Genomic DNA, 18,627 nt, shown 5'->3' with positions numbered 1-18,627 from the left:
GATAAGGTAGCGATTCACGGAGAGGTCTAATAATTATTACTTAATATAATCAATTAAAAATATTAATTTTTTAAATTAAAGCAAATCTTATTTTCTAGATTTTAAAGTCCTTTAAAGTTTCAGTTTTTAATGTCCCCTATAAGTACTAATTAAACATCTATAAAATGTGCAGTGTTACTGTGTAGAAAAGAACATATAATGGAATTTGTGAAGTAAATTCAAAGTACCGCAGGTTTATACTTTGGTAGCATGTTCAGAATAATAATACTGGCTTTATAATCTGAAGGTAGGGTCAGCTGACTCGAAGGAGCTGGATGTTCTATTATTGGACTCTTCAGCTAATCTGTGCCTCCTGCTCAGATTATCACATCGTAACCACTGAACCGGGGCATATTCATGTCGCTGTTAGAGTATTATGTAATGGTAATGGGATGTCTCATCATGGATCCGTTCTCTGGCACCGTGAGCTGCAGCGCGGGAGATTCCCTCGCCAAATCCGAGCCGGTGTCATAACATCTTGACGGCTTGAGCTGCAGCAATGAAGTGAGGCAGAACCTCAACCTGTTTGCTTTTAAAACTATGATCAACTTCATTAAAACCAACTTGCATAATATTGTTAAATTGCCTTAGTGCTGCCAAATCAGCTGTGATTTACTGAGGCACAGATTTTGGCTGATGTCAGGATGGGATCCATCCTGACGGATTGGGCTGCTTCATCCAGCGGGGACTTGGGCAGAAACGGGTAAATATCTGAAAAATGGTGGAGGACACAGACTGCTAGCCTGCCTCCACTCCAGGATGTTATGCTACACGCCATCAAAGCAGACCGTTTGAGACTTTGAGTGATCCAGAGACCAGAGCTTTACTTCCTCTGGATATTCCTTTCTGTCTCCAGGGTGTTTCATTGTCATCTTGGGTCAAGCAGAAAAAGAAAAACACTCAAATGTCTTAGTGGCAACAAATCAATTGAAATGAGTGTAATAAACAGTAACATGCTTATATGGCTTTATCATAGATGACTTTCCCACAAAGTCTGAAGGTGAAGCTCTGAATAAAACAGAGGAAAAGTTTTATGCTTCGTGCAGTACATTAACACATCTGTCCAAAGTGACGTGGTGCTTGGCGGGAACCAAAATTCAGACATTCCACAAATACAAACACTGGGTGTGACATCACTTGTTTACACTTTACAGTTAGTGCAACAGTGAGAGCGCTGAATGCTCAGACAGGTTTGTTCCTTTGGCTTCTTTCTCTTTCACATTCTGGTTCAAACGTAAACTTTTTTATTTTTCCAGAAAGTAGCTGCAGAGTTTTGATGTTTGTGAGGAGCTGAGGCAGCGAGGAAACGGCGACATCCGGGAGTTCTGTAGGGACGGGGGAGACCGCGACGGACCGCGCGCTGCTCTTCATGGACAGCAGTGACTGCAGGAATCTCAGCTGTAACGCCACCGTGTTTCCTTCACATGTCGACGCCGCCTTCACCAAAGCGTGGGATACTGACACTTCCCCATTGGCTGCAATAACCTCAAACAGAAAGAACGGGCAGGTACAGACATGTTAAGATCACAGGACATATTATTTTAACTTTATTAGTACAACTTGTTTAAATTACAGATCACAATAAAACCATTAAACTTTACATGTGTGCTTCAAAGAAGCCTGAAAAGGTGAATGTCATTTTAAATGGAAACAGTAAAACTATTAAACCTGATATATGTAAGATTTTATAACACCAATAAATAAAAAATCTAAATAAAACATGCTTGTAACGAAGAAGAATGAAGAAGGATCATTGAGTGCAAGAGGAACTGACCTGAAAGATAGGATCACGGCAAAGCTTGAAACCTGGACCCTCTGTAGCTGGTTACAAGTGAAATATCCTCTGAGGATCTGCTAGATGATGTGGATGCAGCTCTACAGACATTGAGGATGGCTACAAGTACCTGGGAATCCCACAGGCACATCGGAAGAGGCTACTTGCAAAGCTGCAACCGCCAAGTACCTGCAGAGGGTCAGGCAAGTCCTGAGGAGTCAGCTGAATGGAAGAACAAGAACATCCGGGCTATCAACACCTACGCCCTGGCCGTGATCAGGTACCCTGCTGGGATAATAAGCTGAAGAAGGAGGAGATAGAAGCCACTGACATCAAGACCGGGAAGCTCCTGACCGTGCATGGAGGGTTTCACCCCAGCTCCAGCACTCTGAGGCTGTACGCTAAGAGGAAGGAAGGAGGCCGAGGACTAGTGAGTGTCAGCACCACAGTCCAGGATGAGGCAATGAACATCCACGAGTACATCAGAAGGATGGCCCCAACTAACCACATGCTCAGTGTCCTCGGGCAGCAGAAACCCGAGAAGGAGGAGGCGCCATTATGGAAGGACAGGTGGCTGATATCCAGAAATCCTACCAGTGGCTGGACAAAGCTGGACTGAAAGACAGCACAGAGGCACTAATCATGGCAGCACAGGAACAAGCTCTAAGCACAAGATCCATAGAGGCTGGGGTCTATCACACCAGACAAGACCCCAGGTGCAGGCTGTGTAAAGATGCCCCAGAGACAATCCAGCACATAACAGCAGGGTGCAAGATGCTAGCAGGCAAGGCATACATGGAACGCCATAACCAAGTGGCCGGCATAGTGTACAGGAACATCTGTGCCGAGTATAACCTGGAAGTCCCGGGGTCAAAATGGGAGACGCCCCCAAGGGTGGTGGAGAATGACCGAGCTAAGATCCTGTGGGACTTCCAGATACAGACGGACAACATGGTGGTGGCTAACCAACCGGACATAGTGGTGGTAGACAAACAGAAGAAGACGGCCGTAGTGATCGATGTAGCGGTTCCGAATGACAGCAATATCAGGAAGAAGGAACACGAGAAGCTGGAGAAATACCAAGGGCTCAGAGAAGAGCTGGAGAAGAATTGGAGGGTGACCCAGAGGTAATTGGAGCGCTCGATGCAGTGACCCCCAAGCTCGGCGAGTGGCTCCAGCAGATCCCGGGAACAACATCGGAGATCTCTGTCTGAAAGAGCGCAGTCCTGGGAACAGCTAAGATACTGTGCAGGACCCTCAAGCTCCCAGGCCTCTGGTAGAGGACCCGAGCTTGAAGGATAAAGACAACCCTGCAGAGGCGAGACGGGATTTTTTTTAAAAATACGCACAAAAATGTGAACATAAAAGAAAATGTAGAAGAAAAAAAATCATTAAAATGGTTTTGTTTTACTTTAAAAACATTAAAACAAACCAGTAAATATAAAGAACAAATTTTAACTTCTTTTTTTTCAACTTTAAGGTTCAGGGTACACTGAAGGTGATAATAGCTTTTCCTTTAATTCGTCACACAGGTGTGTAGCTGAACTTCATGTCTGTATACTTTGTGTATTTCTGTTAAATTAGCCTCAGTGAGGCTGTATATGTATATAAGGATAGATGTCTCCATGTGTTTGTGATACGGCTTCTGAAGCCATGCAGCGCTGCAGATCAACAGGGGGTGTCAGGGCTTTGAGCTCCACCCGCTCCATCTGAACTCCCCACGATTTGAATTCGAGGCACAGCGCCATCTGCAGGACAAATCAGGCACAGCAGGTTGTATTTACAAAACGTATGTTTCTTATACCTGACAGCAGACTTAAGAAAAATAAAGATGGCACTCGCAGGTAAACTCTTACTGAAATCACCCCAAACTCAGCTGCACACCTTTGTGATGATATGAGGTGCAAAGTGCAACAAACCAGGAGGAAATACAAACCCAGCATCGATGTATCAGAAGATCCGTCCGGTCCCAAGTCTGGATAAATGTGAAAGCTGCACCAGGAACCGTCTGGGCCAACAAGAACACGGCCTGGGGGCCGTTTACAACATGCATCACCCACATGAAGGGAGAAAAACACAACAGCACTGCATCCACAGTCAAGACCTGGTGACAGCAGAAGGCAGGGAGAGGTGACGAAACATCAGTGTGCAGAATCAATCATGACAGAACCACCTTGACGTTACTCTGTTTGATGCACGATCCTGTATTTATTCTAATAGTTCTGAATCTCAGCTGTAGTTTCAGAGTAAAGCGTGCTTTTCCTTCCACTCCGTCATAGCTAACGCTGCACATTTACACCCATAACGATTAAACAGAAGCTGAAGTCTTGTTGCTACAGGTCAGAAGAGGGAGAGTAACGTCTGGTACCGGGTCCTTTGGCTCGTCCTTCAACAGCCCGGCGACAGCAACCACAACCTGCTCATCAACATAACACAAAACACTCACACATTCAAAGATGAATCCTACAGAGCTGAGGGTGCATTCACAGTGTTTTTGTGCAGTGATGACTGAAAGTTTCCATTTCACATCTGTGAAAGTCACCTGATGAAGCAGGACTGGCTTCTAAATCACAGATAATTTACTCTATTTATCCAGAAGATTGGGATTCAGCAGCTAAAAACACTAAACACATACAAGAAACATGACAAAACAAAGTATGTTCATCGAGGCAAAAGAAGGAGCCCATACGAGATTATTTTAATGTCAGTTAACTAAACAGCTTCATTTATTTATTTGCTTTGCATCTGATTTTAGTTGGTTTCCAGAATTAAAGAACTTTTGGTTTCTCATCTCAAAGTTATTGAATTAACAACGACAGAAAACCAAACAAATGCTCACATTTGAGAAGTTCGGAGCAGACTCTCTCTCCTGAGTAATCATTAGTGATTAGAAAGCCAAATAAAAGTAAAGAAAGAAGAATTATTGCTTGTGTTGCACTAGTGGAAAAAGTAGCAGAGAAAACAGGAGGACAGTTTCTAACATTGGATGAGGTGGGCCTACAGCCCGCCTTCAGTCTGCCACCGCTCACCGTGCTGACGTGCATAAACTCTGCACAGAGGGTGAAGGAAACACACCAACTTTAAACTCTGGTGAATATATTAAATGTAACTGATGCTTACTCATGTGGTCTGCAGGGCTGCAGAGAGCCTGCTGCTGGATATAGTGTGTTCTTCTTTTATGATGTTCTTTGTAATGCTCGTGTAATTTTATGAAAGAACAAGGTTGAATGAGCAGCATGAAAATAACCTCCATATGTAGTCAATGCTTTGGAGAGGGTTTATATTCTGATAATTATTTTTATCTTTCTTTTTTTATCTGTGACAGCATTACATTTAAATCTCCCCCGATGTCTTTATGTTTTGCTTAGAAGGAGCCAGACTTTTTAAAGTGCTCTTGAGCAATAATTCTCCACACTCCTGGCTTGCTCCTCTTGGAATAACTTCCCCACAGTTCCTTCCTTCTGCCCTGGTTTCAACACAGATGGAGGTTACAGCAGTTCTTTGCCAGATCATTGTTGGCGTTATGGTGAGCGTTGGGCCACCTGTGGTGACTGTTGTTTGCAATCTCCTGTTTGTAGTAACGCCATCTCTCCTCATCTCTCCGAGTTACCTGCAGCAGCGCTCTTGGAAACTCAAAACCAAGCTTGTCCACTTCATCACGTGATCTCAGTAACTAGTCAAAAGATCCTGTCACCTGATCAACAGGCGGCCTACTCTCTGCCTGCTGCTCTCACTAAGTCTTGGTTTGCCACCAACCGCCCACAGACCCAATCGCGGTTCCATCCTCCTACACAAATAAGACCCATACTGTTGCCTATGCAAACTATATTGCTCTCTTAGACTTCTTTAACCTCCTCTGTAACGTCCTCTCTGGCAGAGCTCCTGTGTGCTCTTCTGCTCTGTCATGATCTAAGGCTGCATTTCAAAGCAGCAGAGTTTGTTATCTAGTCAGAAGTGATGGAATTATGGACACAGGGAAGTCCACTTCAGCATTGCAATGATCCCAAACACACTTCCAATGCAGTAAAAGCGTATCCGCATATCTGGAGAACTATTCCTGAAGACTTCTTAAAGAAATGACCAGAAAGCTGCGTCAGAGAGTTCAGGCTGTGTTGAAGAATGAGTGTGCTCATACCATATATTGACTTTCAAGCTCATTAGAATTGTACAAAGTTTTGTTTTGTTTTTCACATGTTTGCGCGTTTCAATGAATTTTACTGAAAGTGAAGTGGCTCATGACTTTTGCACAGTATTGCATTTATGACAAGAGTTTTAACACATACAACAAAACTGCAGTATTTTGCTCAGGTTTTGGAAAGCTGGCCTCTTGCTGTGCTGCTCTCACAGAGAAGAAGTGTGCGGCTCTTCTGCCTGTAGAAACCATCACACCGCTTCCTCGTACAGACTGGGTTAAATGTGTGTGTTAAAAGGTTAGCGCTTTATTCTGCTGGTTTCTCTCAGAGACGGTTCAGCAGCATCTACACAAACAGAAGCTCAAGCCAGCAACCCCCGTGTTGGTTTGCTGCTCTCTGACACTGCAACCATCTAGTATTTTAAGCAGACTAAATATGGCTTTGAACTTAAAAGCTTTTATACCTGTTTGTTTTTAAGTTTTATCTTAGAGAAATACAATAACATTTAATTTTTAAGACTAGAAATAGTTTCCCCCCAAAGTTTGTATAAAAAACGCCCAAAAGCTGCAATAAAAATCTTTTTTTATTCACTTTTTTTACTCAGTGTTTCTAGAACTTAATATGCAAACCCCAACTCTCCCACCCAAAACAACGACATTTATTGCACAATGAATGGACTTCATATTTTTGTTTAATAAATAAAACAAATGTTCTATCAGCTAATATTTTAGCTCTGCTCTCTGATGACTCATGATTTCCTCTCAGTACAGTTCATTTACAGAAACGAGAGCCTGCGTCTGAGCGGTTTCCCTTCTCTTACCTTTACACACATCTAGGCTGAAATGGGGAAGGTGACGACCGACAGTAGGGTCAGCACCTTACCGACTGCCTCTACCACCACCCCGCCGCTACTCTGGCCTCCACCTGCAGAAGACGGAGAAGCAGCAGGATGGATGAAACTATAATTCTGTAATTTCCTTCGGGATTAATAAAGTATTCTGATTCTGATAACTTGAACAAACAAAAAGATACTTGCTCTGTGCTGACCTGATCTACCACATGACTTTGTAACAATGAGCTCTCAGCCACACAGGCCTGCAGGTTGGTCCGTGACCCCCCGATCTGTGACTGTTAAGCTACGAGGGCAATTAAATATTTGTGATAACTGATGAGAGTCGGTTAAAAAATAAAATAAATAAAAACCAGGAAGCCTGCAAATCCGTTTTGACAGTAAAATGTCTTAAACAGATTCTGCTCTGAATCCTGAGGCAGACCTGCCTTTATCAAAAATGTTTGTTTTAATAGTTTTACAGTAATGGCGCTCTAAGACATCGTTAGAATGTAAAGTATAATATAAATGAGTTTGTAATTCATTCTTCTAAGCTTGTAACCAGACTTTACACATTCTCTGCTTACCGATCAGCAAAATCTTTCTTTGACTTCCTGTTCTCACCTGTCTCTGATTCTTCTGCTTTAACTAAAAACATTAGTCAGTTCTATCCTGCACATACCTGCACATGTGTGCTGGTTATATCACTGATGTTACTTTCTCTCTCCTCTCTCGCTCGTGTTCGCACACACGTTACACACTTCCTGTGAAACTGCTTTAGTGTGAGCGGCTTTCTTCTCTCTTCTCATTCTGCTCAGTGCCTCCAAGCGCTGCGCACCGACCTCTCTCTGCTCACCTCCTTCATCCCGTCGTTTCCCACCAGGAACCTGGACTGAGCTCTTTTATGGCCCCTGCTTGCTCTCCGAGGGAACTCAGACAGTGAGTTCTCAGACAGTTCTTGGAAATGAGCCTGTTTTGAGAAAGCAGAAGTTGCTGAGAGGTGTTTTGGCTTGTTCATGTCAGTCGGTTGTCTGCTGGCTTCTCTTCACCATGGCAGCAGCTCTGCCTGTGTGCTACCATGGCGCCATGACTAAGAAGGAGTGTGAGGATTTGCTGGGAAAGAAGAACAAGGATGGAGCTTACCTGATCCGAGACAGCGAGACCATCCAGGGAGCCATGTGTCTTTGTGTCTAGTAAGTACTCTGCACCACGGAGTCAGGCTCCATACACCAGACTTACCTTTATCAAAACTTCTTTCTTTTAACAGCTTCATAGGTAAAGACACTCTATGGTATCATTGGAATATGATGCCTGATATAGAATATGGTATCATTCATAGCAGGTTGTCAGGTAGGCTAACCTTGTAACCATCCTCCTGGTGGTTCTGTCTGCAGATTCATGATTGATAGGAGACTTTTTAAGTTAAATCGCTTTAATTCTGAGAAGAACGCGATGAGGAAAAGAGGACTCTAATGTGACTTTGGTTTAGGAGGACTAAACAAATAAAAGTGCTCCCTCAAATCAAATTCAAACCTCGCTCTCTTTCTGTCTCTGAAAACCTCATAAGGATGTGAAGCGTTTGGGCAGTGAGGAATGAGGTGAATACAGTGACCTAAAATCCTCTGTAGCGAGCGTCAAAGGGGGAAGAGAGTATTTTAATATAATAAACCAGGGAATTTAGTTTTAATGAGCTTTGTTAAGAAAGGCCGTTGAATAAAAGCAATAATGGAAAAACGTAACCAGATCTTTTTGCTGATGCAGCAGTGTGCATGCAGGTTTTTCCTAACCTCTGCTGTGTTGACAGCAGGGAGCATTTAGCAATTCTATGAATTATATTAGAGGCAAAAGATGTTCCGTTGATCTAAGCAGATTATACTCTATAAAAATCACGATAAGAACGTTTTTGCGTGGGTATTATTACTCTAGGAAGTGTACACCTACACAAATACCACAATATCAGCTGTGGTCAAGTAAGGTTCCACTCTAGCTCGTTGCTGCTTCTGCATCTTTTTTCCATGACCTGCACGTAGTGTTTACATACAAGTAAAAAGTACATTAAAATTTGCATAACCTTTTTTTGTGCACTGCCAACGTTTTCTGTTTGTGTAGTTGTTAAGGAAGCTGCTTATTACTGATGAGAAGATTCAAACTATGAGAAAATTGAGTCATGTGACCATGTGTTCTTCTTCCTCTTTTATTTTGTGTGAACAAACAAAGTCAGAATTTTGTTGCATAAAAGGTTTTTTACACACGTCTAAATGAACATTTTTTTCCTTAACCTTGCTTCTTCTGTGGTCCTCTAACAGCAGCATAAATCTCCTTTTCTTTCAGTAAACAGAAGGTGGTGTACACCTACAGACTGCTGCAGTCACACAATGGATACTACACCCTCCTGGTAAAAGAACACACACACAAATGACCACATGCAGAAACATTTGCAGCTGCAGCCAGGTCCTTGAATTCAGAATTATTCCTTGTTCTGTGTTTGCAGTACACTGAGACTCTAAATGCTCTTTCCCAGCAATCACGCTGCAGGATTTTAAATCAAGCGGTAAAATATTTACTCTTAGAAGCAGGAGAGTCTTTTCTATTCAAAAATGCTCTTCGAGGGGCCGCCTCCTGCCAAGCGTCCTTTAAGGAATCACTTTGTGTGGTGTAAAGTTTATTTGGACGCCTCATCCTCATTATTGTTTTATGCATTTTAGCCTTTTTTGATAGGAAAGCACAAAGAGTCGACAGGAAGGCAGGGAGAGCGTGATGATGTGCAGGAAATGGTCTGGGGCAGGCTCAAACCCAGGCACCTGCTTGTGCGGCACCTGCAGTAGGTCATATGAGTCACTAGCTCAACCAAATGAGCAATAGCGATGCCCTGTTATCATTGTCCTCAAAGGTGTGCACCTGTGAACACAGACCCCAACAAAGTTGACGCCTGTGCCACGAAGCTGCCTGCTGCAGTTTGTGTGCCGATGTTGATGCCAGATGAGGTTTGCAGCTCTGTAGTTATTGAGACAGCAAAGCGCTGGTGACTCTTCTGCGTGATGCAGCACTCAGCGAGCCTGTGCTGGAACTCCACATGATGTTTTCTTCGTGTTTGGGTTTCTGTGGTTTCCAAATGCTTCGGCCTCGCAATAACACCAGCTAAAGCTAACTGTGGAAAGGAAGAAATGTCACTGACTGATTTGTTGCAACAGTCTCATCCTATTATAGCACCACACTCGAATTCAGTGGTGTTTCTAAAGACCGACTGATTGGCTAGGTGGATTGTGATTTTTACATGCCTGTGGCTTTGAGAGCCTCAATTCAAACCTCAATTCAAAAATTAATTGAGGATTAGTCCATGTAGTGTATGTATATTTAAACATATTTGCATATGTGATCTATACATAGAAAATATTTCTTTTTGAATATGTAATATTTTAGACTAAAATAAACAATAATGACATGTCAGTTAAGCTATTTGCTATCATAAAATTAGCAAAACTCAAAAACAGGTCTCGGCGCCGGCTTAGCACAGTCGGATGAGCAAGTGGCCAACCCGGGTTGAAGTGCTGCATGTCTTCCCCTCTGCTTTCCTGTCCATCTTTGCTGTTTCTAGTAAAGCCAGTTACAGGCACAAGCTCCTGCTCATTAGTCGGAGCTACTGAGACCTTATCTTATGTCTGAGAACATCTGAGAAAGCTCTCCTCTTCCACGCTCTGACTTCCAAATATGGAGCGTGGATGTAATATAATATAAATTCATTTAGATTGTATTTCAAATAACTAACATGAAACAAATAATTAAAAACTGAAGCAGAGCATAAAACGGATGTTCGGTGGCACATCTTTGGGGAACAATTTTAATAAGAAACTCGTATTTTTTCTCCAGTAAGCGTTTGTTGAAACTCAGACGTCAAAGCGTCCTCAGAAAAATTAACCACAGTTCCTCGAATAATCCCAGAGCAGGGTCCTTTGTAGTGTCAGGTGAACAGAGAAAACCCCTAAACGACATGACCCTCTCCGAGCAAGCCGAGTAGTTCTGAGAGCGTAGATGTTTTAAATGGTAGAGCTGTGAAGATGTGACTGTCAAGGTTAACATTATTCTGTCGCTGTGCCATCTTTATCCTTTGTTTTGTCTGTTTCTTGGTAAATGAGTTGCACTCAAAAGACGAGTGAAGGGAGGCAGAACTGTACGAAGTTTACATAAAGAACAATCGCACAGTTACACAAAATTACAGACAACGTCAGTACCAACAAAACACAACCACACAAGTTTCATATATTTTACTGGTTTTTTTAAATTTGAGTATTTCAGCAGGTTTCAGTTTTAAACAGATAAAACCACAGCTGGTAAACAACCCAACAACTCACCCCAGCAGGACAGTTTGCCATCAACACCAGAGGACGCAAAGAAGCAAATTTACAAACATTATAAAGAGCTCAAAGTGCTATCCTGCACCTAAGCTTTCATATTTCTATTCAAGCCAACATACTACGAGCAGGACAAGTCCAAGCTCCTCCCAGAGCCAGCAAAAATTATTTTCATGATCAGAAGCGTTCTGTTTAATCAGAAATATCAAAATAATCAAATAATCAAATAATTATTTGCTCAGTTAGCCGTCATTCTATTTCGGAAAAAAATGTTCTTATCATTTTCTGAAGATGTTGAGAAAGTGATGAGATGTTATCAAGATGTTGTCTTCAAATAATTTGTATTTGGTTCACGGACAGAAACTCAAAAACACACGCGACATGTCAGAGGAACAAACTCACGACGCCACAAAAACAAAATAATATGAAAAAGAAAGATATTAAAAGTGCGAGAAAGAAAGAAAGATAAAAAAATAGAGGCTGATGGACTCCAAAATTTATTTCACCAAAAAATAAGGGAGAAAATTCTGTCTGTATTTTAGCAGAATCTGTTCTAAATCCAGTTAAAGTATGTTTTACTCTTCATAGATAAAACGACGATGGCAACACGTGTTTCTTACCTCGTGCATACCGGTTAAAACTGTGGAGCTGCATCAGCCAAACATTCCTACAATTTGAATCTTATTTCTTATCAAAGAGGGTATATATAATTATTACATTTAAAAATGTTTAAATCTATGTGCAATGATCTTCTAGTTTTACTCCTCAAACTGAAAAACATCATTAAAAAGTCCATGAATTCATTTCTTAGCATTTCATCAAATTGCCAGGCGGCTGAAACCTGCACCAGCCGTCCACCACAAACACAGGGCGAGACGATAGTGGTAAACAGCGTAATGCTGTGAGCCAGCTGCTAACAAAGTGCTTATCAAACATCTCACCACAAACTATAACGAGAAAGAAAATACGTCATGTTAAAAAAACAGAGGAGCTATTAGTAATCCCTGAGGAGCCATATTGGCGGCTGGGGCTCAGAGCGGGCGGCTCCCACCAGGAAGGTCAGTGGTTCAGTCCCCGGCACCTCCAGTCTGTATGTCAAAGTATTGTGGTGAAAGCTTCTGGGCCAGTGTGTGACCAGCATGAGTGAAGTCAAACAAAAGCACTCAGTCACAGACAAAAAGTGCAACTGAGTGAATGAGACTCAAATCAGTCCTTCACTGTGCACTTTATTTTACAGGATTTCAAAAAAAAGTTGTTTGCTGAGAAAAGGAAAACACAAAGTTAATGGCAAAACCAGTTACAATAGTTTAATCTGCTATAGATGTTTACATTTTGTACATGTTTTTACTGTGCTTTGAGTTCCATTCAAAAGAGGAAAATACTTTGGTCTCATCACCGCGTCTGCACAAAATCAGTTTGGAGCTTTAAACGTCACCAATGTTTCCTTTAAATGTTTCCATCTGTCTGTTAATCGTTGTTGAAGTTCAGCTCGTTTTCTGTTTATCTCAGAGTCTTTCCCGTGCCTTTAAAAATGGAAAACAAACGCTAAACAGCTGACTGTACATGAACATTTCACCTCGATCATGGAAAGTCAGTTGTCGTGAAGTCTCCCCACAGGAAACTCCTCTGACGTTGGTTAGACCCCACACTGAAGGGCATCATTTTATCAGAGTCAGTTTTTTCCACAACACGCAAAAAAATAAGTGTATAAAAACATAAAAGCCACAGATTTATTCAACTGCTGCCGGCGTGCGTGAGCTGTCCTACTTTAAAAGTGAACCCGTGGGCTCAGTCTCAGGATGTGGCTTCTGGAGGTTTCACTTTTCCCCCTACGATTATCTATTATTAGGGGGTGATTTAAATATTTAAAGATATATTTATTGTAATTTTACGATCTATTTCACTATTCTACAATACTTCCTTTGCTAATAAGTAAAGGAAAACAGTTGTTGTTGTTGTTGTTGGCCTTTTTATGGTCTTTTTGAAATAATGTAACTTCTCCCATTAGAATGAATCTTGTGCTTCAGTGCTTTTGCATAATTTACGAGACAGCCATGTCTGAGAATGCAACTGACAAAAATGTATTGTTACCAGCTGACTTTTCATTCAACAGTCTTAGCAGGACTTGAGATAGTCTGGTCTCAAAATCAGTAAATCTACAAATGCACTTGATTAATTTGTTTTCTATGAAAGGAGACGTTTGCAGGTGTGTGTGCTCAGGTAACCTTTTAAATATTAAAGTTCATGAAAGTACAATTAGAAGAAGACAGAAGGAATATGGCTTGTTTCAGCTTGTTGTTTCAGCTTGTTTCAGCTTGTTTTGTAGCCACCTTACAGTCACTGAGTGTCCATGAACACCTCTGTGTACCAAAGTATTCTATGGTCAAATATGAGGCCATCGGTCTGAAAACGGGTCATACAGCAGGACAATGATCCCAAGCACAGCAGCAAATGTACAAAAGAGCGACCTGAAAAAGAAATGAATAAACAGGCTGCAAAGGACCAGTCAAAGTCCACACCGCAACCCGACTGAGATGCTGTGGGAGGAACTTAAGAGAGCTGCGCATAAACGAATAACCACAAACCTCACAGAACTGAAGCAACTCTAAAGACGAGCGGGCTAAAATTCCTCCACCAGCATGTGAGAGACTCATGCACTCAGTCACACAGAAAACTATTGCAAAGTATTGCTGGTAAAGGTGGTTCAACAAGCTACTGGATGAAGGCATGCACTGAGTTTTAAAAAACACAACTTCTGCATTTTGTTTTAGTCTTTGCCAATATTACACCACGCCGTAACAATATGTCACAAGTCATCATACAGGACTTCTTCTGAGGTTATATAACTTTAAGAACAGATAAGAACTAGATTCATTATTTGTTATTCTTATAAAACCGTAGTTTCCTTAATTTTTACATCGACTGTATTTTCAAGTTTTGACGAAAACCTCATAAAAAAACAAACAAATAAACACTTGAGGTTTGGGAAAGTCCAACTTCAAATTCAGTTGGTTCCAAACGAAGTAGTAAATATTCAGAAGTGCAGTGGAAACCCCCTTTAAAAGTCACAAATGACAGTCATATTAAAAGCGAGGGGTCCTACATGAAGACTGTAGCCAAAGACTGAGCGTTGGTCTCTCATTGAACTCTTCACGCTCTTTAAAAGCAAAACATTTGATGATGTCATAGTTTGCTGTGGAAAAGTGACACTGACTTTTTCCCCCTATTTTGTTCACATGTGTTGCACAACAGTGAACAACCACAGTTGTGTGGGTTTCCCTCGTGCTCCCAGAACAGCTCCTACCTGTTAGGTGCTGAAAGCCTTAAAGGAGTTCCTGATGCAGCAAAACCTACTTGTGATGTCTATCGTCTGATCATCCAACCATAACTTTCAGTATGTGTCAGCTTTGGCCACAACAACAATTATAATAAGAAAACTGTTAAACTGAAGCGGTGCTGGGAACATGACACACATAAAGTTCAACAACGTTTATCGCACCATCATTCTGCTTCTGACAATTTGTTGAGTGAACGTTTTTATAGTCTTGAAATTCTTTAAACGATGTTTCAAGGAAATAAGTTGAATACACTGGCTGCAGAGTGTACCCCACCTCTGGCCCTGTCACAGCTGGTGTAGACCCCACCCGGCCCATAAACTGATATTCAGTTCATCTTTATCAACTGAATCTTTGGTGTGCTCAAGCAAAACGTGGTGAAATTGGCACTTTTTCTGATGTTCTGGATGTTTTTCAAACAAAAAAAGAAAAGAAAAAAAGACAATAATTTGCTTTAATAGTACAAATGTTTTAAATGTTTTCAAAGTTACAAGCCTTCGAAACACAAAGTAGTGCCTCATAAATAAAGGAGATAGCCACAGGAAATCTTCAGGCGTGAAAAACAGATAGGCCTTGTTAAAAACTGCTTCACACCCACTCCGAGTGTCGCAACCTCAACCCGAAATTCAAAATAAAAGCCAAAGAAACAAGGTTTTTTTGGACAAATGTTCGAGGGTCATCTCACCATGTGAGAGCACTAGCTGCTTAAATAAAACGGTGATATTTTACACTTTATTTTTAAACAGCTCATCTTGTAACTGTGATTACTCGGCTGATTTTTGGAGGATGATGGACCTTTGTTATATTTACTTTATGCTGTTCTTGTTTCATCAGACAGCGGGGGGTTTGGATGAGACATTTTTTAAGACTATTGACGATCTGATTCGTCACTACAAGAGGAAGAACCAGGGTCTGGCCATGCATCTGCGCCACTCAGTCAAAAGGAAGACGGCCTTGCTGATCCAGCCACAGAGAGAGCTGCAAGCACAGCCTTCAAAGTCACCTGAACAAAGGCCGCGCAGGACTGAACGTGAGCCATGGAGGCAGCCTGACACCGTACCCGAGGAAGAACATGATTACGAGAGTACGCCTGACATTTTCTCCGTTTCTGTTCTTTTCTGTCCTATTTCTGTCTCGCAGCATCTTCTTTGGTTTGTGTGTTTGACCTTCGCTCTGTTTATTCAGATGCTCCTGAGTCTGAGTACGTCGAAGTCCTTCCTGATTAACGTCGGCCATCAAACACCAAATGAGATGTTTGGGGGAAATCAGTGACAAGAAGCTCACAGGCTGGATCTTATTCAGGATGATGACATGTGGACGTATACACACTGTGTGCTACAAGGGTATCAAAGCTTTTACTGCAGCTGAACTATTCAAAATGCTCTTGGATCAGGATTCCAGGAGATGCACTGGATTTGAAGAAATGCAGCCTCAGTGCTCCCATCAGGATGATCTGCAGTAACTCCATCGTCCTTTTTCCTCCACTGACGTCATCTGGTCATGAACTAACTGCAATACTGTCACAAACCTGAGACGAAACAGCTGTTTTAAGTTATTCCACTGGTTCCTGGGCCGAAGGAGCCAGGCCGCTCGTGGATCCACCCAAGTGATAAACTTTTAGGTTTTGTTGTTTTTATTATCAAAAGCATATGTAAATATAGATTTATGTATATTTTTTATTGCAACAAAATTATGTATTTGGTGCGATGCTGTCACCTGGTTTATGAAACGAGGAGCAGAAAGTGGGCAGGAAGAAACTCATCCTTATGAAAAGCACGATGAACAAACTCTAGCGGTTTATTTTCCATCTAAATGCTTTAAGGTTAATGTTGTTCTGTGAGGTTTACTCTTTATTTTTCCCGTGAGGTACAGAGCTCGCCGACGTGGTTTAGATTTATTTTGTGCATACGTCTACTAATTAAAGACAAAAAGAAACTGTCCGTGGCAGCAAAATGAAATAAAATGTCTCACACTGCACATTTGTCAGAGAAGTCCTGAATCTCTAAAACTGAAATCACTCCAAAATATGATGCGTCACTGTGGCTCCAGCGCAACGTGCTGGAAAGCCTGGACATTCACAAAGTGACTTCCTTCTTCCTTGTTTTCTTTAGTAATTCAGAATGTGTTTAGTATTTTTATATTAGTGACGTCAATATAAATATACATTTTTACTGTCAGAATAGTTTTATTCAACAAGTTGCTGAAGACATTCCTCTGAGATTTTGGTCCATGTTGACATCACAGCGTCACATCCATGAGGTGGAGCTCCCTCCACCACATCTCTATTGCTCTATTGGATTGAGATCTGGTGACTGAGGAGGGTGCAGTGAGCTCACTTTCATGCTCAAAAAACAGTTTGAGATGCTTTGAGGTTTGTGACATGTCCTGTTATTCTGCTGGAAGGTGCTGTGTTCATAAAGAGATGGAGACGGGCAGTAACAATACTCAGGTAGGCTGTGCTTGTCAAATGATCCTCAGCTGATACTAAGAAGCTCAAAGTGTGCCAAGAAAATATCCCCCGCATCATTAAACCTGCGGCTCGAACATACGAGGCAGGAGGATCCGTGCCGTCGTGTTCTGACCCTACCGTGTGAATGTCGCAGCAGAAATCGAGACTAGTTGTTTTCATTTTCTGTTGTCTGATTTTGGTGAGCCGTGTGAACTGTTTCAGTTTCCTGTTCTTAGCTGACACTTGTTAATGCGTTTAGAGAAGTTCTTTTGCATACATTAGATCAGCCCTCTGGTTGTAGCTCCTAAACCTTCAAATCGGCTGAATCTGTGGTTTGGTTTAAAAGTCTGAAAATTAATTTCTATAGGTGATCTTTTCTTCAACCTTTTCCATAATCTGGGCCCTTTGGTTCTTATTGTGTTTGTATAAGAGTGTATGCAGGAAGAAAAGTGTTGCACTAATAATATTTAGTGAGAGATGAGGAAAAAGGTCATGCATGAAGGAAAAAATACACACTAAAAAAGTAAAGAAAAGAAAAGAAGGGAAGACTGCAACAGGAAGTATCAAGGAAATGCCTGAAATGACCAAAATGACAGCAAAGGGAAGTGGAAGCTGGTTGAATGAAAGAGAAATTAAATGAAAACTCTGTTGAAGGGTTCAGTCTTTGCACTGTCTCAAAACTGCATTGATGTTATTAATAAATCCAGTAAAATCAAATCAAATACTCTGCTTTTCCTGCTATGTGACTTTTTCGCTCATAAAAATAAATAAAAATTTAAATATCATCTTTTTGCTTGTTTTTTGGAGCATGAACAAAAGTTCGACTCTGACTCTGAATAGTTCAGAGTCAGGGGTGATTTGTGGCAGAAGGTCAGCAGCAAGAGTGAAAGGGGAGGTTTACAATGTGGTGCTGAGACCTGCTACGATGTGCGGTTTTGAGGTGGTGGGACTGACAAAAGGGGTAGAGTTAAAGATTTCAAGTTTGATTGTGAGTGACCAGAATGGACAAGATTAGAAAGGGTTAGATCAGAGGGACAGCTCGGCAGTTTGAAGACAAAGTTAGAGAGGGAAGGCCGAAATACTTAAATAGCCATGTGCAGAGGAAGGATAGTAGAAATACTGGACAAAGTATGGTGACTTTCCTCCAGCTGCAAGGCTGAAGGAAGAGATGGAGACCACAGAGGAGGTGCATGGATGCATCAAAGGTTGACAGGCAGAGGACTGGACTGTGAAGTCAATCCCAGGCAGATGGTGGAGTCAAACTCAGGACCTTCTTGTTGTGAAGCAACAGTGCTAACCACTGCACCGCTGTGCTAAAGCTGTGTTCGTCTCTGGTCCTTGAGACTGCTTATTTTAGGATTTTAGGCGATTCCCATCAAGATGCTTCAGTCAAACAGCCACCTCAGAGAGTTGCAGCATGGCCTGGAGGTGTCAGTATCACAATCTGTGGGGATCATTTGTTATGAAAAAAGAGGACCCAGAAGATTAAAGAAGATTAAACAATAAACACACAGGACGGTTATTAGGGAAGAAGAGACGGCAGGGACAAATCAGGAGTAACGAGACAGTTACAGCAAAACTCAACATAACCAACAAAATAAAATAGGAAGCACGTGTTTTGATCGCTGGCTCCAGTCTGCATGCTGAAACTTCCTTTGGTACAAGATACAGAACCAATGTTAGTGTGAATGAGACTATGAGAATGTTATGCAGCATTTG

General features: G+C 41.7%; 1 protein-coding gene across 3 annotated transcripts; it reads left to right on the top strand.

Moving 5' to 3' along the window:
• Window positions 1–1,300: 1,300 nt before the first annotated feature.
• Window positions 1,301–17,693, top strand: LOC102214583 (SH2 domain-containing protein 1B). 3 transcript variants are annotated; one of them, XM_005752443.1, is made up of 6 exons: window positions 1,301–1,546; window positions 7,594–7,714; window positions 7,833–7,968; window positions 9,107–9,170; window positions 15,294–15,543; window positions 15,645–17,693. In XM_005752443.1, the coding sequence occupies exons 3-6, from the start codon at window positions 7,862–7,864 to the stop codon at window positions 15,683–15,685; spliced, it is 462 nt and encodes a 153-aa protein (XP_005752500.1). In that variant the 5' UTR covers window positions 1,301–1,546; window positions 7,594–7,714; window positions 7,833–7,861; the 3' UTR covers window positions 15,686–17,693. The 3 variants fall into 3 exon arrangements, with proteins under 3 accessions (XP_005752500.1, XP_005752499.1, XP_005752498.1); XM_005752442.1 differs by having other exon boundaries at window positions 7,799–7,968; XM_005752441.1 differs by having other exon boundaries at window positions 7,594–7,968.
• Window positions 17,694–18,627: the final 934 nt, after the last annotated feature.

Source organism: Pundamilia nyererei, unplaced genomic scaffold, assembly GCF_000239375.1.
Source record: "Pundamilia nyererei isolate P.nyererei 1_Seehausen unplaced genomic scaffold, PunNye1.0 scaffold00361, whole genome shotgun sequence".
Classification (NCBI taxonomy): Eukaryota; Metazoa; Chordata; class Actinopteri; order Cichliformes; family Cichlidae; genus Pundamilia; species Pundamilia nyererei.
Note: the sequence above shows the minus strand (reverse complement) of the source record. Positions and strands in the feature narration are given on the sequence as shown.